Source organism: Bufo bufo, chromosome 3, assembly GCF_905171765.1.
Source record: "Bufo bufo chromosome 3, aBufBuf1.1, whole genome shotgun sequence".
NCBI lineage: Eukaryota > Metazoa > Chordata > Amphibia > Anura > Bufonidae > Bufo > Bufo bufo.
The window spans coordinates 234,217,198-234,238,602 of record NC_053391.1 but is presented as its reverse complement, the minus strand read 5'-3'; the positions used below and the strand labels follow the sequence as shown (position 1 = coordinate 234,238,602).

The window sequence follows — 21,405 nt, the reverse complement described above, 5'->3', positions numbered from 1 at the left end:
CCCAGTAAATGCCCCCATACTGCTCCTCTCCCCCCTTCCTCCTAGTGCCCCCCATAATGTACCAGTATAAAATGCCCCATATATCGTGCCCCAGTAGATGCCCTCAGTGTCCCCCATAATTGCAAGTATAAAATACCCCTTCTTAGTGCCCCCTGTAGATGACTCCATAGTACTCCTCTCCCCCCTTTCCCATAGTACCCACCATAATGTGTCCCAGTATAAAATGCTACTGTACAAAGCTCCCCATATAAAATACCCCTTCTTTGTGGCCTCAGTAGATGCCCCTATAGTGCCTACCAATGCCAGTAACAAGTGCCCTCAATAACATGCCAGTAACAAGTGCCCCCAATTACGTGTCAGTAACAAGAGCCCCCCATCATGTGCCAGTAATAAGCCCCCATCATGTGCCCGTAATAAGCCCCCATCATGTGCCAGTAATAAGCCCCCCATCATGTGCCAGTAATAAGCCCCCCATCATGTGCCAGTAATAAGCCCCCATCACGTGCCAGTAATAAGCCCCCCATCACGTGCCAGTAATAAGCCCCCCGTCATGTGCCAGTAATAAGCCCCCTCATCATGTGCCAATAATAAGCCCCCCCAATGTGCCAGTAATAAGCCCCCCCCAATGTGCCAGTAACAAGAGCCCCCCTAATGTGCCTGTAAAACTATTGTAAAAAAAAAAAAAAAAAAAACACTTATACTTACCTCCATGTCAGCGATGCGATGCAGCCTCTTCCGGCCTGTGTCCCGCGCTGTATGGCTCAGGCAGCCTCTGATAGGCTGCAGGCACTAGGCCGGCAGCCTATCAGAGGAAGGAAAAGGGACACGCCTCTCCCTCCCCTGCCCCGCCGCAGCACAGGCAGATGACTATGGAGATGAGCGCAATGGAAGCGCTCATCTCCCTGTGCCTGACTGCGGCGGCTCACTTGGGGGGGCATTTTAGTTGGGGGGGCACATGGGGGGGCACAGCGTGATGTAGGGGGACGCCACTGCCCATAGCCCAGACATATGAATAATACGGGAGATTGTTGTCACATGTACCACACAGGCAGTACTTGCCAGATATTCCTGCAGCTCCTTTAATGTTGCTGTAGGCCTCTTGGAAGCCTCCCAGACAAGTTTTCTTCTCGTCTTTTCTATCAATTTTGGAGGGACGTCCAGTTCCAGGTAATGTCACTGTTGTGCCATATTTTCTCCACTTGATGATGACTTCATTGTGTTCCATGGTATATCTAATGCCTTGGAAATTCTCTTGTACCCTTCTCCTGACTGATACCTTTTAACAATGAGATCCCTCTGATGCTTTGGAAGCTCTCTGTGGACCATGGCTTTTGGTGTGGGATGCGACTAAGAAAATTTAAGGAAAGACCAACTAGAGCAGCTGAACTTTATTTGGGGTTAATCAGAGGCACTTTAAATGATATGAAATGGAATGAGGGGCACTCAAATATCAAGGAGCCTCGGACCGCAAATACATATATAGTGGATGGTTTATTAAACACTAAAAACAGGGTATCATAAAATATGACATCACATAAATAAAAACTAGCAGATGGCTGACATGTACAATCAAAATATAAATATATAAAAATAGAAAATAGGATGGCGTAATTGTTGGGTTGGTATCGAAGTTCGTGTCCGTATACAACCTAGATAGAAAGATGATTGTCAGTTGCACAGACACTAAAGCTGATGTCCTATATAGAGGTGGACGACCATAGACAGAGACCTGTGGTTGAGGGGCGTATCTCTTGGTTGATATGTGGTTGGTAAGGTATAACCATATGGGAATGTGTCCGTGTCTATTAGATCCGATGTGTATACGGAATGGCTATATGCTTGGCCACCAGATCACAAACCTGTAACAAAATTCCTTATTGCACTGCCGGTGCAGAGTCTTACCACAGGGTCGTGTTGCCGAATGTCTCCTCTCTTTCCTCCACTGCCGAACCTGCTACCGGCGTCCCGTGTAGTCTCGCGGTATCAACGTGGCAACCCACGTGACTTAGCGGCGGTTGTACGTTACTGGCAGTCTACGTAATCGGGGAGCTGTGCGTGGCAAGGTATGCGTCGCAAGGTATGCGTCTCTCCAGGTGAAAAAATCCAATGAGTCATGAATATAATCCTGAATCCAATAGCCTGAATATAAGTGGCTGAGGCTGAGCAGCGATACCTAATATGTCTATTTTTGTATTGTGTACACAGTTGAAAAGCAAAAGTCAGTGTTTATTCACACAAAAAGGCAGAAACGAAAACACAATACTTGTCAGGGCCCTGGTGTTAATTCACACCGCAGGAATCCTCGTGTTTATTCACACAACAAAAGTCCACAGAACTCAAAAACACGTCACCTGGCACTCTCATGCAGCTCTCAGCCTTGCAGTATGGCAGAACTCCTCAGCTCCCAAAACACAGAGCTCCACTAGCACCTGGAGGTTCATTCCACACCCAGCTGAGCTGCTGGCTGGGTTTTTAAACCCCAGCCCAAAACCTGGCCTGGACGTGGGGAATAGCTACCCACCCTGCTCTTTGGCTGCTCCCAATAAGAACCGGCCCGGATTGGCTTTACAGCCACACTAAGTAAAACAGTGTCAGCGAGCACTAGCTGCCGATGACACACAAAATTCCCGGTTCTTATCTCACCAAAGCCAGGAACTCCGGTGACACGTATCTTCCGTCAATGATGGACCCTTGCGCCTTCCTACATACCTCCCCCCTTTGTTCAGCCTTGAGGGGGTGAACACACGCCAGACAGTATACTCGGCACAGGGCATCCGCGTTTCCCTGTAACCGGCCTGCCCTGTGTTCTACTGTGAACGTAAAGTTTTGCAGCGACAAGAACCACCTGGTGACCCGAGCATTCCTCTCTTTGGCCTGGCTCATCCATTTGAGAGAGAGTGATCGGTCACCAGACAGAACTTCCTTCCCAACAGATAATAGTGGAGAGACTCGAGTGCCCACTTGATGGCCAGGCACTCTCTCTCCACTATACTGTATCGGGTCTCTGCTGGAGTGAGCTTACGGCTGAGGAAGACAACGGTATGCTCCTCCCCGTTGACTTCCTGAGACAGTACCGCACCGAGGCCTACTTTGGAGGTATCAGTCTGTACCACAAATTCCCTCTTGAAGTCGGGCGGCACCAAAACCGGGGACCCACACAGGGCCGACTTTAAAGCGGAGAAAACCTCTTCCGCCTGGTCATTCCAGCGGACTATCGCGGACTTCCGTCCCTTTAAGAGCCCTGTCAACGGAGCCGTTAAAGTGGCAAAATGGGGGACAAACCTTATGTAATAGCCCACCATTCCCAGGAACGACTTTACTTGTCTAGAGGTGGCAGGTCGGGGCCAAATTCCGTATCGCCTCTATTTTGCTTACTTGGGGTTTTATGACTCCGCGCCCAATGACATAACCAAGGTATTTAGTCTCCTCTAACCCTATCACACATTTCTTTGGGTTAGCCGTTAGTCCCGCCTTTCGAAGGGAGTCCACTATGGCCTGTACTTTGGGCAGGTGACTTTCCCAGTCGGTACTGTGAATGATAATATCGTCCAGGTAAGCCGAGGCGTACCGCCGATGTGGATGAAGTACAATATCCATTAGACGATGGAAAGTGGTGGGGGTGCAATGCAGGCCAAAGGGTAACACCATATACTGGTACAGCCCCTCTGGTGTAATGAAGGCAGTTTTCTCTTTGGCAGCCTCCGTCAAGGCTACCTGCCAGTACCCTTTGGTGAGGCCCAAAACAGAAAAATACCTGACTTGGCCTAATTTCTCAATAAGTTCATCTACCCAAGGCATTAGATATGCATCGAACTTTGATATTTCGTTTAATTTCCGAAAATCGTTACAAAATCGTAACATCCCGTCTGGCTTGGGAATTAAGACTATAGGACTGGCCCACTCACTTTTAGACTCCTCAATGACGTCCAGCCGCAACACGAGCTGCACTTTCTCCGAGATGGCTTTTTTCCGAGCCTCGGGTACCCGATATTGCTTTAACCGGATTTTTGCCTGAGGCTCAGTGACAATGTCATGTTGGATTACGAAAGTGCGTCCAGGGAGGTCTGAGAACACATCCGTGTTCCGACTAACGAACTCTCTAGTTTCCTGAGCCTGTTTAGAGGAGAGGCTGTCAGCAATTTTTATTGTGGCAACCGCTTCCCTTGCATCAGACATAGGAGCCCGAATCTCTTGTCCAAGAAAGCTCGGCAGCGGGCTGTCTTCCGTACAAGTTTCCCTATCCTTCCAAGGTTTTTGTAAATTAACATGGTAAACCTGCTCTGGCTTTCGCCTCCCCGGCTGGTGTACCTTGTAATTTACCTCTCCAATTTTTTCACGTACCTCGTAGGGCCTCTGCCAACTGGCTAGGAACTTACGGTCAACGGTCGGCACCAGAACCAAAACCCGATCACCCGGGTTAAAGTTCCAGACCCGAGCCTACTGATTATAGATCCGACTCTGGGCTCGCTGAGCGGCCTCCATATGTTCCCTGACAAGAGGCAAAATGGTCTCTATCTGCTGTTGCATCTTGGTAACATATTCAAGGACGCTTTTATGCGGAGTGGGTTGTTGTTCCCACGCCTCTTTGGCTACGTCCAACAAGCCACGAGGATGTCTGCCATATAGAAATTCGAAGGGCGAGAATCCAGTAGAGGCCTGGGGCACCTCTCGCACTGCGAACATGAGATAGGGCAGAAGAATGTCCCAATCCTTTCCATCTTTGGTCACCACCCTTTTTAACATAGTTTTTAGAGTTTTGTTAAACCTTTCAACCAGTCCGTCCGTTTGTGGATGATACACGGACGTCCGTAACTGTTTAATACGCAGCAACTTGCAGAGTTCCCTCATGACCTTGGACATAAAAGGGGTCCCCTGGTCAGTCAGGACCTCTTTAGGTAGCACCACTCGGGAGAACTTCTCCATTAGCCCTTTAGCTATAAGTTTTGCCGATGTATGTCGCAGTGGCACTGCCTCCGGGTACCGAGTAGCGTAATCAATAGTGTTGATCACGAATATTCGAATTGCAAATTTTTATCGCGAATATAGGTACTTCGAAAATTCACGAATATTTAGAATATGGTGATATATATTCGTAATTTCGAATAATCGAGATTTTTTTTTATCGTAATGCGAATTTTTAGCGCAAATTTTTCAATTGCCGAGTAAAAACATGATTCCTCCCTGCTTCTTGCTTGTGGGCCAATGACTCATTGGCCCACAAGCAAGAAGCAGGGAGGAATCATAACTTTAAATGGGAAAAATTATGAATATTCTAAAAAACAAATATATAGCACTACACTGCGTGCAGAATTATTAGGCAAATGAGTATTTTGACCACATCTTCCTCTTTATGCATGTTGTCTTACTCCAAGCTGTATAGGCTCGAAAGCCTACTACAAATTAAGCATATTAGGTGATGTGCATCTCTGTAATGAGAAGGGGTGTGGTCTAATGACATCAACACCCTATATTAGGTGTGCATAATTATTAGGCAACTTCCTTTCCTTTTGCAAAATGGGTCAAAAGAAGGACTTGACAGGCTCAGAAAAATAAAAAATAGTGAGATATCTTGCAGAGGGATGCAGCACTCTTAAAATTGCAAAGCTTCTGAAGCGTGATCATCGAACAATCAAGCGTTTCATTCAAAATAGTCAACAGGGTCGCAAGAAGCGTGTGGAAAAATCAAGGCGCAAAATAACTGCCCATGAACTGAGAAAAGTCAAGTGTGCAGCTGCCAAGATGCCACTTGCCACCAGTTTGGCCATATTTCAGAGCTGCAACATCACTGGAGTGCCCAAAAGCACAAGGTGTGCAATACTCAGAGACATGGCCAAGGTAAGAAAGGCTGAAAGACGACCACCACTGAACAAGACACACAAGCTGAAACGTCAAGACTGGGCCAAGAAATACCTCAAGACTGATTTTTCTAAGGTTTTATGGACTGATGAAATGAGAGTGAGTCTTGATGGGCCAGATGGATGGGCCCGTGGCTGGATTGGTAAAGGGCAGAGAGCTCCAGTCCGACTCAGACGCCAGCAAGGTGGAGGTGGAGTACTGGTTTGGGCTGGTATCATCAAAGATGAGCTTGTGGGGCCTTTTCGGGTTGAGGATGGAGTTAAGCTCAACTCCCAGTCCTACTGCCAGTTTCTGGAAGACACCTTCTTCAAGCAGTGGTACAGGAAGAAGTCTGCATCCTTCAAGAAAAACATGATTTTCATGCAGGACAATGCTCCATCACACGCGTCCAAGTACTCCACAGCGTGGCTGGCAAGAAAGGGTATAAAAGAAGAAAATCTAATGACATGGCCTCCTTGTTCACCTGATCTGAACCCCATTGAGAACCTGTGGTCCATCATCAAATGTGAGATTTACAAGGAGGGAAAACAGTACACCTCTCTGAACAGTGTCTGGGAGGCTGTGGTTGCTGCTGCACGCAATGTTGATGGTGAACAGATCAAAACACTGACAGAATCCATGGATGGCAGGCTTTTGAGTGTCCTTGCAAAGAAAGGTGGCTATATTGGTCACTGATTTGTTTTTGTTTTGTTTTTGAATGTCAGAAATGTATATTTGTGAATGTTGAGATGTTATATTGGTTTCACTGGTAAAAATAAATAATTGAAATGGGTATATATTTGTTTTTTGTTAAGTTGCCTAATAATTATGCACAGTAATAGTCACCTGCACACACAGATATCCCCCTAAAATAGCTAAAACTAAAAACAAACTAAAAACTACTTCCAAAAATATTCAGCTTTGATATTAATGAGTTTTTTGGGTTCATTGAGAACATGGTTGTTGTTCAATAATAAAATTAATCCTCAAAAATACAAATTGCCTAATAATTCTGCACTCCCTGTATATCGAATATATGAGTTTTTTTTCGAATATTCGTAATATTCTAAAACAAGAATATATAGCAATAATGCAAATATTAAAAAAAAACGAATATAGAGCAATTTAGCTAATATAGTGCTATAGTCTTCTTTGTCTAATAGTTGTAATTTTTTTCTCATCTGAAGTTCAGATTGGAAAAAAATTTCAACTATTGAAAAAAAAGATTATAGCACTATATTAGCTAAATTTGTCTATATTCGTTTTTTTGGAATATTCGCTATATTGCTATATATTCTTGTTTTAGAATATTACGAATATTTGGAAAAAATGAATATATTCAATATAGTGCTATGACTCATTGGCCCACAAGCAAGAAGCAGGGAGGAATCATGTTTTTGCTCGGCAATTGAAAAATTTGCGATAAAAATTCACATTACGAAAATCCGCATTACGAAAATTTGCATACTACGCGATCATTACCTTGTCGATTTTTTGAGTAAAAAAAATAGTTGAATATAACGAATATTTGAATTCACGAATATTCGGCGAATATTCTACAAAATATTTGCTAAATATCGCGAATTCGAATATGACCCCTTCCGCTCATCACTAGTAATCAAGGACAACCAAAATGTGTTGGTGTCCCCTAGCGGACTTCGGTACAGGAAATACCAGGTCCATAGCGATTCGCTCAAACGGTACCTCGATGATTGGGAGGGGTACCAAGGGACTGCGAAAAAGGTGCTGGGGGCTAGTTGCCTGACAGGTCGGAAAAGACTTACAGAACTCGTCCACCTCTTTAAACAAACTGGGCCAGTAAAACCGTTGTAGTATCCGGTCCTCTGTTTTCTGCATTCCCAGATGACCCCCGAGAACATGCTGGTGGGCTAACTCTAACACGAATTTGCGATAAGCCTGGGGCACCACCAACTGTTCAACGGATTCACCTCGCAGCTGATTTACCCGATACAACATGTTCTGATGGACCACAAAACGGGGGAACACCGACTCTGCCCCTGGTTGTTGTGGTTCACCATCTATTATTAGTACATTTTCCCAGGCTTGGGATAAGGTTGGATCCCGGTGTTGCGCGGTACCAAAATTATCCCCGGAGACATTGAGGTCTGCCAGCTCAGGCCCCGGCGACAAGTCCTCCATGTCTACCACCATTACACTCAGCGGGGTTGTCTCCTCCTCTTCCACCAAAGTGGTGGTCACCCCTACCCCTGGGCCTTCGGACTCAGGTTCCCAGGGTTCTGGTTTCCCCCCCTGAGCCGGGCCACTCTGCATGCATATCAGTCACTCTTGGAAGAGGCCACAGTGCCGTGAAACCCGGGAAGTCTCTACCTACTATAAGTTCATAATGTAGGTTGGTTGCGGCAGCCACCTCGTGGATCCACCTGCCGGAAACCATAGACAGAGACACCATAGCAGAAGGATAGTCTTTTAAGTCCCCATGTATACACATGACTCCGACCTTACGGCCAGTGTACTCAGCGGAGCATACCAGGGAAGCCCTTACCAGGGTCACCTTCCTGAGTCCAACAGAGCCTCCGCTGGAGTGTCTCCCACCTCAACCTGGCACAGGTGGTTCAGAGACTCCAGAGCACCCACTGCACACAGTTTCCTGGCATATAATGATTGACGGAAGCCATAGTTCGTGTCCTTGGGTTTCCCTTGACGTGGACAGTCCGCTCGAACATGGCCAGGCTCCCGACACCGCCAGCAGATTATTGGAGCGGGGTCCACAGGTGTTACATCCCGGGCGGGTTTTGTGGGCACCGATTGCTGGGTCTGGGCTGGAGAGTTACGGGATTTGACTGCCCCCCTCCCATCAGAACCCCCCTGTAAGTTCCGGGTAGCCTCTTAGCGCTCCACCAGGTCGACCATCTCCAGCGCATTACCAGCGCATTACCTGGAGAGACCTGGCCGATCCATTGCTGGAGAGGGGGTGGCAGAGCCCTCCAGAACCGGTCTGCTAACAACCGGTCCAACATAGCAGTGATGCTCAGCACGTCAGGTTGTAGCCACTTTTGCAACAGGTTGAGCAGGTCATAATACTTGGGCTCCGCCAGATTGAACCCCCACTGATGCACCCACTGGGCCCGGACCAGCACATTCACCCCCAGTCTTGCCAAAATCTCCCCCTTTACCTTAGGGTAGTCGGCCGCTTGATCGTCCGGCAAGTCGAAAAACACCCGCTGGGACTCTGATGTCAGAAATGGAGCGACGACCTCAGCCCACTGGTCTTGGGGCAGCTTTTCCCTGGTGGCCACATTCTCATACATCGCCATGTAGGTCTCAACGTCGTAATTTTAGGGATCGCTGCACGGACTGCTTTCCGGGCATTGTGTACGCTTGGGGTTGCTCCTGCTTTCTGCAAAGCCATTACGTGTTGTAGCAGCAACTGATTGGTCCCCTGCTGCTTCTTATTAGCCTCGCGTTGCTGCAGGTTAGCCTCCACAAGGGACTTCATAACAGCCTCCATTTCGTCACGTGACACCGGTTTGAATCTAGCTGGTTTGATAAATCACATACAATCACTGCGCTTGCCCGCTCCAAGCCACCAATTGTAGGGATTTGCTCTGGTAGGCAGGGTAAGCAGACGCAATACAGAGGCAAAACCACGGTTGAAAAGCAAAAGTCAGTTTTTATTATTCACAAAAAGGCAGAAACGAAAACACAATACTTGGCAGGCCCTGGTGTTAATTCACACCGCAGGAATCCTCGTGTTAATTCACACAGCAAAAGCCCACAGAACTAAAAAACAAGTCACCTGGCAGTCCACCCCTGGCTTCCAGCTGGAAGCTCTCATGCAGCTCTCAGCCTTGCAGTATGGCAGAACTCCTCAGCTCCCAAAACACAGAGCTCCACTATCACCTGGAGGTTCATTCCACACCCAGCTGAGCTGCTGGCTGGGTTTTTAAACCCCAGCCCAAAACCTGGCCTGGACGTGGGGAATAGCTACCCACCCTGCTCTTTGGCTGCTCCCAATAAGAACCGGCCCGGATTGGCTTTACAGCCACACTAAGTAAAACAGTGTCAGCGAGCACTAGCTGCAGCTGACACACAAAATAACCGGTTCTTATCTCACCGAGGCCAGGAACCTCGGTGACACGTACCTTCCGTCAATGACGGACCCTTACGCCTTCCTACAATTATAATTTTATATGTAAAATTAAGAAAGGGGGTGATTTAAACTTTTATTATTTGTGTGCTTTTTTACTTCTTTTCACTTAACCCTTTCAAGACCAAGCTATTTTTCACCTTCGTGACCAGGCTTAATTTAGCAAATCTGACATGTGTCACTTTATGTGCTAATAACTTTGGAATGCTTTTATTTATCCAAGCCATTCTGAGACTGTTTTCTCGTGACATCTCGTACTTAATGTTAGGGGTAAATTTGGGACGATAACGTTGACCTTTATATTATAAAAATAAAAAATAAAATTTACTGAAAATTTTGAAAAAATCACATTTTCTAAATTTAAATTTCTACGCATTAAAGGTGCCTAGTGATACCTCATTACAGAGTTTTTACTTAAGATTACCTATATGTTTACTTTATTTTGGCATTATTTTATTTTTTTGGGACGTTTGAAGGCTTAGAATTTAAGAACCCATTTTTAAAACTTTCTCAAAAATTTAAAAAACCGACTTTTTCAAGAACCGGTTCAGTTCTGAAGTCACTTTGAAGTCCTTACATAATAGTAACCACCCATAAATTACCTTTTTAGAAACTACGCCCCTCGAATTACTCATAACTGGTTTCACAAACTAGGTTAACCCTTTGGGTGTTCTACAAGAATTAGAGGAATATGGAGGTAAAATTTACAATTTTCAGTTTTTGTACAGATTTTTTATTTTAATCCAATTTTTCTTATAACACAGCAAGAGTTAACAGCAAAACAAACCTATATATTTATTACCCTGTTTCTGCAGTTTCCAAAAACACCCCATAATGCAGGGTTTAGAAGGGAAGGAGCAACATATGGTTTTTGGAGGGCAGATTTTGCAGGAATGGCTATTGGGTGTTGTGTCATATTTGAAGGCACACTAAGGCACCCTAACAGAAGAAACCCCCCAAAAGTGACTCCTTTTTGGAAACGACACCCCTCAAAGAATTTATTGAGGGGTTTACTGACCACTTTTACCTCCAGAGGTGTTTCATAATATTTAGAAATGCTTGGCTATGAAAATGAAAAATTCTATTTTTTTACAAGAAAAAGTTGCTTAAGCTCAAATTTTTCATTTTAACAAGGGATAACTGGAGAAAAAGAACCCTATAATTTGTTACCCATTTTCTCCTGAATACGGCAACACCCCATATGTAGTCGTAAAATGCTGTATGAGCAGAAAGAAAGAAGTGGCATCTGCATTTTCTAACGTGAAATTTGCTGTAATTGATCTTAAGGGCTTTTTTATTTTTTTGTTGATTGAGCTGTTTAGGGGCTCATTTTTTGCGGGATGTGCTGTAGTTTTTAATGGTACAATTTTTGTGTACATATGACTTTTTGATCGCTTTTTATTAATTTTTTTCAGAGGTGAAGTCGGCTAATATTGTAATTCTGCCAGTGTTTTTTTTATTTCTTTTATGGGGTTCTCCATGTGGTATATTTGATAAGATAATTTTATTCTGTGGGTTGATACGGTTATATTGTTTTATTTATGTTTTACCATTTTTATATCGCTTTTACATAAAATATAATTTTATTAAACTTTTTTTTTGTATCACCAAATCGAAGACCCATAACTTTTAGATTTTTCCATCAATGTAGCTGTGTGAGAGCTTGATTTTTTTGCAGGACAGGCTGTAATTTTTACTGGTACAATTTTTGGGTCGATATGACTTTTTGAGCGCTTTTTATTCCATTTTTTAGGAGGTGTAGCAGGCAAAAATTGCAATTATGTCAGTGTTTTTTTTTTATGGAGTTCTCCATGTGGTATAGTTGATATGATCATTTTATTCTGCAGGTTCATGCGGTTATGGCAACACCAAATTTGTATTGGTTTTTTCATGTTCTACGACTTTTATATCATAAAATCACTTTTTATAAAAAAAATAATTTGCATCACCAAAATCTAAGACCCATAACGTTTTTTATTTTTCCGCCAACATAGTTATATGAGGGCTTATTTTGTTGTGGGATAGGCTGTAGTTTTTATTGCTATCATTTTTAGTATGCATATGACTTTTTGTTCACTTTTTATAAAAAAAAATTGGGAGCTGAGGCAAAAAAAACAGCAATTCTACCATAGTTTTTTATTTTTATTTTACAGTGTTTACCATGCTTGTGTACCATAATAATTTTATATATCACGTCATTAGTAGTTTGTTTTATTTTTTAATTTTTTTATGTCTCATAAATGAGCGGATATGTTAAGGCTGTTTATTTTCTTTTTAATTTACATTTTTATTTTTTTCACTTTTTTTTTCACACTTTTTTTTTTATTAAGTCCCATTTGGATCTTGAAGATCCAATGGGGCTGATGGCTGCACTATACTTTGCAATGCTCTTGCATTGCAAAGTACTGTATAGTACTATCAGGTTTCCTTATGGCAACACTACCTTTGAAAGGCGTTCGGTTGCCATGGCAACCATTGGGCCGCTGCCATTGCAGTGTAGCAGCCCGATGGTTGAGAGAGGGAGCCCCCTCCCTCAATTAACCCCATGGATGCCGCTGCCGCGGCATCTAAGGGGTTATAGCAGAGTGTCAGCATACAGCTGACACTTGCTGCTGATGGTGGTTGCTCAGGAACTGAGCCACTGCCATCAAGTTCAGCAGGACCGCAACAGGGGGCAAAGATGGGGGCAGGGGGTTCAGATGAGGGCAGGGGGCTCAGATGGGCCAGTGAACAGTTAAAGCCAGGGGTGGGCACGTGCAGAACACGGCCAGCAAAGTAAAAAGCAGGGGGCACAGATGGGCAGCTGGAGCTGATCGGGCAGAGGGCACAGAAGGGGCTGGCAGGACACATTACAGCACACAAATGGGAACATATCGGGGCAGGGGGCACAGATTGGGGGCAAAGATCAGCTAATGCCTGATTTCAGGCTCTGATTTCAGGCTCTGATCTGCATAGACTAACCAATTGAAGCGATCACCGACAAGGGACCACTCTGATTGGTCTCTTGCCGGCATTACTGGACTCTGCACTCTCCCTGACAGTGGCAGTGCAGGGGCAGAAGCTTTAATCCAAGTGCTTGCAGTGCTTGGATTAAAGAGCTGCCAGAACGTTTATATGCGTGCTATCTGCATGGGGTATGTGCAGATAGCACGTATATAGCCGTATCGCAGTCGTGATGGGGTTAATAACTTTTAACCCAGGGATATTTTGATCTAGAGATCTATTAGGGTGAATAGGATTTTGACGCACTCCCTTCTGAGCTGTGCCTCGTGCACAGCTCAGCAGGGAGATTACTAGGACAGCCCTGGGAAGCATCAGCAGGCCATTATCTCCCTCTACCTTACCTCACAGATGCCTCGATCACTATTGAACCTGGCATCTGAGGAGTTAAATGACGGGGTTCAGCATGATCGCCGACACCCGCCACATATGGAGTGGGCTCACCGTAGCAGCGCACCCCATAAAATTGTGGTTGCATAATGCCGTACATGTAAGCCATTACGCGTTAAGGGGTTAACAACGTATGTTACCTGTTACATATGTTGCCCTATAGCAATTGTGTTTTCAGAGTAAATGAAAATTCAGTGAAGAGTAATCTATAGGAGCTCTAAGGCCCCTTTCACACGGGCGAGATTTCCGCACGGGTGCGATGCGTGGGGTGAACGCATTGCACCCGCACTGAATCCGGACCAATTCATTTCTATGGGGCTGTGCACATGAGCGTGATTTTCATGCATCACTTGTGCGTTGCGTGAAAATCGCAGCATTCTCCTCTTTGTGCGTTTTTCACGTAACGCAGGCCCCATTGAAATGAATGGGGTTGCGTGAAAATCGCAAGCATCCGCAAGCAAGTACGGATGCGGTGTGATTTTCACGCACGGTTGCTAGGATGGGGACCCGATCATTATTATTTTCCCTTATAACATGGTTATAAGGGAAAATAATAGCATTCTGAATACAGAATGCTAAGTAAAATAGGGCTGGAGGGGCTAAAAAAAATAAAAAAATAATTTAACTCACCTTAATCCACTTGTTCGTGCAGCCCGGCTTCTCTTCTGTCTTCATCTGTGAGGAAAAGGACCTTTGATGACGTCCATGGTGATGGATCATGTGAATGACCATGTGATGAGCGTAGTGACGTCATCAAAGGTCCTTTTCCTCACAGATGAAGACAGAAGAGATGCCGGCTGCGCGAACAAGTGGATTAAGGCGAGTTAAATTATTTATTTATTTTAACCCCTCCAGCCCTATTTTACTTAGCATTCTGTATTCAGAATGCTATTATTTTCCCTTATAACCATGTTATAAGGGAAAATAATACAATCTACACAACCTTGAACCCAAACCTGAACTTCTGTGAAGAAGTTCGGGTTTGGGTACCACATTCAGTTTTTTATCACGTGCGTGCAAAACACATTGCATACCTACTCGCGCGGGTTTGCCGCAATGCACCGGGACGCATACGGACCTAATCCGGACCCGCTCATGTGAAAGAGGCCTAAAGAGTGAATGGTGGAATCTAATTGATTACTATGAGCAACTAAGCAAGTTTTCCTTTACATTAGATTTGTGTTTTCCTCTACATAAGAAAAAAAATCAATGGCTGCAAACACATATCAAAAGTATAAAAAGAAGGCTAATAAAAAATATAATATATGTCTTGATTTCTTTCAGATTTGGATTGAGCTATAAAATCGGAAATTTCTAGATCTGCCATTATGATGGACCATGTGGTATCTACAGTGTCATTGCTGGTGATCGCTTTAACCTTCTGCTTTATTACATCAGTTTACTGTAAGTTTTTATCTAAATCTGTATGATTTGTCTATTTACCTACATGCACATACTTTTTACAGCAACCCCTTTGCTGTATAATCTTTATCCCAATATACTGTAGACTACTAGGAATATGGATATCCTGCAGTGTTGGACTTCTTCAGCCTGTGCAACTGCACACTCTGAAACAATGTAATAGTGCTTCCAACCATATTGCGAAAAAAGTGACTAAGCTAATGATTTCTAAGACTCACTGATGAGTACACTCCATAAGGGTATGGCCACACAACTTTTTTGGATGAGATTTTGAAGTAGATCTATATGCAGGATTTTCAGCCAAAGCCAGAAATTGATCCAGCAGGATGGAGAAGTATAAGTACTTCCTTTATATTTCTCTGATCCTTTCGAAATCCACTTCTGGCTTTGGCTAAAAATCCTGCAGACAGGTCTGCTTCAAAAACTTGTCCAAAGCCCTGTGTGGCTGTAACCTAAGACAGGGAGCCGTAAGTCATGTGCTAGAGGGCTACATGGATGGTGCTCTACAATGATAACACTGTTTTATTGTACATGGTCCGACTACTGTCTTTTCCTATGACTTTTCCTGTTTTATCCGATAAACAGCTTTCCAGTAAACTCAAGTAAAAAATGAAAATTCAGCTTTTGACTGAGAAAGTTTTTTAAGCCAAGTACAGGAGTGGATATATTTTTCTTTCTTTTTGGATCCATTCCTTGCTTTGTCTCAAAAACGCTGCCACAAACAATACATGTGGGATTATAGCCTTATAGAGCCCTACTTGCCAACTGTATTCACCAGAGCTGCACTATTGCTCTTTATGGAACAACAACTTAATACACTCTTACCTAAAAACCCATAGCACCATTCTACAATGGCAGTCTACAGGCAGCAGACCATTAGTAAGCTCCAGAGGATAGGTCATCAGTATAAAACTCCCGGAAAACCTCTTTAATGCAATAAACGTACATTTGCTTAAGGCCTCCTGCACACGACCGTATGTCTTTTTCAGTGTTTTGCGGTCCATTTTTCACGGATCCGTTGTTCCATTTTTTGTTTCCGTTGTGTTTCCGTTTCCGTTCCGTTTTTCCTTATGGAATATACAGTTTACAGTAATTACATTAAAAAAATTGGGCTGGGCATAAAATTTTCAATAGATGGTTCCGCAAAAACGGAACAGATACGGAAGTCATACGGTTGCATTTCCGTATGTGTTCCTTTTTTTTTTGCGGACCCATTGACTTGAATGGAACAACGGAACATGATTTGCGGGCAATATTAGGACATGTTCTATCTTTCAACGGAACGGAAAAACGGAAATACAGAAACGGAATGCATACAGAGTACATTCAGTTTTTTTTACGGAACCATTGAAATGAATGGTTCCGTAGTATATGGAACGCAAAAAACAGCCAGTAAACGGAAAAAAAACACATTATATGATCTGTCTTTGAGGTCCTCAATTGACAAAAACTATTATCAGTAAAAATGGAAATACTCAATATGCTGACCAATAGTGTATATTTCTTCACAGTTTGTGATTTTTTTTTAAAACTTTTTTAAGGTGATTGTGGTTCTCCTCCATCAATCTCATATGGGTTATTAAAAGAAGAATTTGAAAATCAAGAGACATTTAAAGCTGGGTATACTGTGCAATACAGGTGCCGACCTGGGTTTATTCGCATTCTGGGAGTTAGAAATACTGTCACTTGTATGAGCAATTCTATGTGGACTAGTCATGAAAAATTCTGCACAGGTAAGCATTAAGAAACCCTTGCTTTGTATCTTTATGAATGCATAGTTAGAGACACGGCGAGCACTCATGCTCTAGAAAATTGGAGAGGGAGATTGCAGGGAGACTTATTCTACATCAGTTTTATTTATTTATTCCTTCATTTACTTATTCCTACATCACCCATAAACTAAGATATGTAATTCAATACCAATACGATAGAAGCCTTAATTATTAAGCCAGCATGCCAACCAATACAATCCAGTCTGCTCCACTTAGTGGGGCCAGGTCTTAATGATGATCATCCTCATCTTTTGCTGGCTTTACTTCTTCCAAATTATCCTTCAAAGGTCTCTTTCACACGAGCGTGTCCGGATAAGGTCCGGATGCGTTACGGCAAACCCGCGCGAGTAGGTACGCAATTGCAGTCAGTTTTGACTGCGAATGCGTTCAGTTGTTCAGTTTTTAGTAAAATAGGGCTGGAGGGGTTAAAAATAAATATATATTATTTAACTCGCCTTAATCCATGGTAATCCATGGTGATGGATCAAGTGATGGAACATGTGATGAACGCAGTGGATTAAAGTGAGTTAAATTATTTTTAATTTTTTTAAACCTCTCCAGCCCTATTTTACTATGCATTCTGTATTCAGAATGCTATTATTTTCCCTTATAACCATGTTATAAGGGAAAATAATAATGATCGGGTCTCCATCCTGATCGTCTCTTAGCAACCGTGCGTGAAAATCGCACCGCATCCGCACTTGCTTGCAGATGCTTGCGATTTTCACGCAGCCCCATTCACATCTATGGGGCCTGCGTTGCGTGAAAAACGCACAATATAGAGCATGCTGTGATTTTCACGCAACGCACAAGTGATGCGTGAAAATCACCGCTCATGTAAACAGCCCCATAGAAATGAATGGGTCCTGATTCAGTGCGGGTGCAATGCGTTCAACTCACGCATTGCACCCACGCTGAAAACTTGCCCGTGTGAAAGGGGCCAAAGTCTCCACGTCCTAGAAAAGTCAGCAAGATGCATAGAGAGGAGCAGCTGGATGTTCCTGATGACATATTAGATGATGTGGAAAAGGAGGGAAATCAGATGGCAGAAGAAGGGCTCCCACCTGTAGAGCAGGAGAGCGCTGGGGTTGGAGAAGTGGGTATGCCAGAGCTGATTAATATTCTGTGTTTACTGTCAAGTAACCTGCAGGAGATTACAGACCAGACCAGCAATAAAATGCATATTGTCCCCCCAACCTAACCAGCCATAAAGGTGCATTAAAGATGTTGCGCAGCCATTAAACATGAAGACTGACTATACAGAGCGGTCTTCATTATAAAATGTAAGGCAGCTGCTCTGTGTGGCCATACCCTAAGGGCTCATGCACACAAACGTATTTTCTTTCCGTGTCCGTTTCTTTTTTTTTTTGCGGACCATATGCGGACCATTCACTTCAATGGGTCTGCAAATAAAACAAAAGTTACTCCGTGTGCATTGTATTTCCGCATGTCCGTTCCGCAAAAAAATAGAACATGTCCTATTATTGTCCACATTACGGACAAGGATAGTACTGTTCTATGAAGGGCCAGCTATTCCGTTCCACAAAATAGGGAGTGCACACGGATGTAATTTCGTATTTTTTGCGGATCCATTTTTTGCGGAACCCTAAGGGTCCATTCACACGTCTGTATTGTATTGCGGATCCGCAATACCCCCGGCCAGCACCCCCATAGAACTGCCTATTCTTGTCCGCAATTGCAACATGTTCTATTTTTTCGGGAGCCGCAGACCGGAAGATTTGTGGCCACGCCACGGAAATGCGGATACAGACAGCACACTGTGTGCTGTCTGCATCTCTTCCGGCCCCATTAAGAATGAATGAATCCGGATTCGTTCCGCAACGTTGCGGAACGGAGCCGAACCAATTCTACGGACATGTGAATGGACCCTTGGGGGAAGATTTTTCATACTGCCTAAAAGCAAAACTGTCTTTGTTGCCCATACCAACCAATCACAGCACAGCTTTTGTTTTTCCAAAGCAGGTTAAAAAGCTATGCTGTAATTGGTTGCTATGGGCAATATAGTTTACTTTTCCGGTAGTATCATAAATCTGCTACTTGGAGTTGACAAGAGAAGCAGCGTACTGTTGTTTCCACACACAGGAATAAAAAATATATATTTTCTCCTGGCCCACCATCTTATGTGTGGGGGGCCTCCTGACTTTCCTGATGGCAGATATCTGTGGTTAGAAGGACTGGGCTGTTGGATTTCAACATGCCCAGATCCTTTTGTTCTCAGGGAAGATGTGTCTTACAACCCTCTGCCAATTCAGAACACATACACAGTCAGCCGAATCGAGCATACATGGTGGGGAGAGATAGTTGTTGGTGGAATGAGCAAAATTTTGATGGCATTTTCAATAATCCAGCGCCTTCTTGCTTATTGCTGCATACTGTATATAAACTAGCATAAAAACATGATATTGTTTATGGCTTCTTGTTCACAGCGAAATCATGTGGAAATCCTGGTGATATAGATAACGGATATTTTGAGGCAACTAATTTCTTATTTGGCGCTAAAGTAACATATCACTGTAATGAAGGGTGAGTACGGATTAACGATGGGGGGCTGTTTTTTCCCTTTATCATTTTTTTCCCGCCATTGTTCTGTTAGATAATGATGAAGAGTAGATGTACAGCACTATTAAACTGGGTCAACATTCTCTGGCTGCTGCATGTCGCTCAATCTTGGTCAATGGCCGCTGAACCAAAATTGTGTGGCCACTGGCTGGCGCTGGTGGGGAGGGTTTCAGCTGCAGGCAGTGGCATGTGACCCCAACCTAAAATTACAAAGGACCTTATGAATGGGTCCGCATCCATTCAGCAATTTTGAGGAACGGGTGCAGACCCATTCATTTCAAAAAGATGCGAACGGCACACCATTTGCTGTCCATATCCATAGTTTTGTTTCGTGGCCCCGCAAAAAAAAGATAGATCATGTCCTATTCTTTTCCACAATTGCGGATAAGAATAGGCACTTTTTATCATAGTACCGGCCAAGTCTCAGGCCCCCCTGATGTTAGCATCGGAGCATTTCATGCTCCGATGCTCTCCTTTGCCCTGCTCTGGATCGCGCATGGTAAGGGCTCTTTTATTTACAATACATGACGTCACCGGATTTGATGGGCAAGCTTTAGCTCTGCCCTAGCCATTTTACAGGCTAGGGCAGCGCTAAAGCCCGCCCATCAGTGCCGATGACGTCACCGGGCTCACTGCTGGGCGGAAGCCTCCGTCTGATAGCCCTAAGGAGAGCCCGTTTTGTCACCGGAACTCCAGAAAATGCCTGTGCCCTGTGCGATTTAGTGCAGGGCAAAGGAGAGCATCGGAGCATGAACTTCTCCAATGCTCAGGTCCAGGGGGCAGCCTGGGTGAAAATGGGGATATGTCCGGGTTCAGCTCTGAACCCGGACAACCCCTTTAAGAAAAAATATTTTTAGATCCAAACAACCTAAAACGTGGGTGAGGGTCTCAGCAGGAGCTTCAAGTCTCCATATGTGTGCCTACTAAGACAACAGTAAGATAGGACAAAGGACAGACACCTAACATTTACAAAAGTGGGGATATAATATTAAAGGGGTTTTCAGGGCTACCGATATTGATACCCGGCACCTCCACCGATCAGCTGTTTCCGGCTGCTGCAGTGCCGGCAGCTATACAGTGCATAGAGCTGGAGGCAGATTCCATTCACTGTAGCACAAGACAGCTGATCGGTGGGGGTGCTGGGTGTCAATATCTGTAGTCTAGAGAGAGAATCCCATTTAATGTGCTATATTCCCACTTTTCTAAATATTAGATCTCTGTCTCTTTGTTATATTTTTGTTACTGAGCTCAAAATGTATATGGACTCCGATATTGCACATCTGATTATTATGGATGTATTGACCCCCCACTGATCTGATATTGATGAACTATCCTGAGGATAGGTCATGAATATCTATAGCCCAGAGAAGTTTTTTCATACTTTTTCAATTGAGGTGTTTTTTTTTGTGTCCATGGTGTTTTTTTTTTATTATTTCCAATTCTTTTATTTAGATTGGTACATTAAAATATCCCGGAAAGAAAGGGAAAGTGAGGTGTGTGAAGTGTATAAAACAATAATTTATTGATATACGCTAAAACAGAGGAAACAGGAGTGAAAACCTAACAAAACATTCCCCATGTGGAGTGATGCAACACTTGAGCGCTCAGAGGACTTAAACAAAGAGGTCATGAGCAGCAGGGGTAGGCTGGAGATGGATGTAAGCAAAAACCTACACCACCTGCTATTTAGCTTGTGAGTTCCTTAGACCTGGGGTGTTATCCCTCCAACTGCTTCCAATATTATATACCAGGCAGGTTCTTTAGGGAGCATCCTGAGTATGGTCTGCATGTACAATGCCCCACAGTGACAATATACATTGTGTGGTACGTGTATATTTACCTTACTGGGGGACTCAACATTGCACCGTGGTTACTCTGTCCAGTTCCCTCCCCTGACACACGGGGGGACTGAAGTTGGCTGCAGTGTTATATATATGTGCATCACTGGCGTTGTTACTCCCTGAGCTCAGTACACGTGCCTATAGTATCACACCCATCTGAACGAAGTGGGGGTCATTTCTCACTAGTTGAGCACATACACATCCCCCCGTGGGCGATAGCAGGTGGTGTAGGTTTTTGCTTACATCCATCTCTAGCCTACCCCTGCTGCTCATGACCTCTTTGTTTAAGTCCTCTGAGCGCTCAAGTGTTGCATCACTCCACATGGGGAATGTTTTATTAGGTTTTCACTCCTGTTTCCCCTGTTTTTAGTGTATATCAATAAATTACTGTTTTATACACTTCACACACCTCACTTTCCCTTTCATTCCGTGAATT

General features: G+C 44.0%; 1 protein-coding gene across 1 annotated transcript in view; it reads left to right on the top strand.

Moving 5' to 3' along the window:
- The window catches only part of LOC120995066 (C4b-binding protein alpha chain-like), a 128,058-nt gene that overhangs the window by 26,905 nt on the left and 79,748 nt on the right, over nt 1-21,405 (top strand). The window contains exons 2-4 of the mRNA XM_040424043.1: nt 14,639-14,758; nt 16,318-16,509; nt 18,996-19,092. Of these exons, the coding sequence (XP_040279977.1) occupies nt 14,683-14,758; nt 16,318-16,509; nt 18,996-19,092 (365 nt within the window). The 5' untranslated portion in view covers nt 14,639-14,682. The remainder of the gene's footprint in view (nt 1-14,638; nt 14,759-16,317; nt 16,510-18,995; nt 19,093-21,405) is intronic.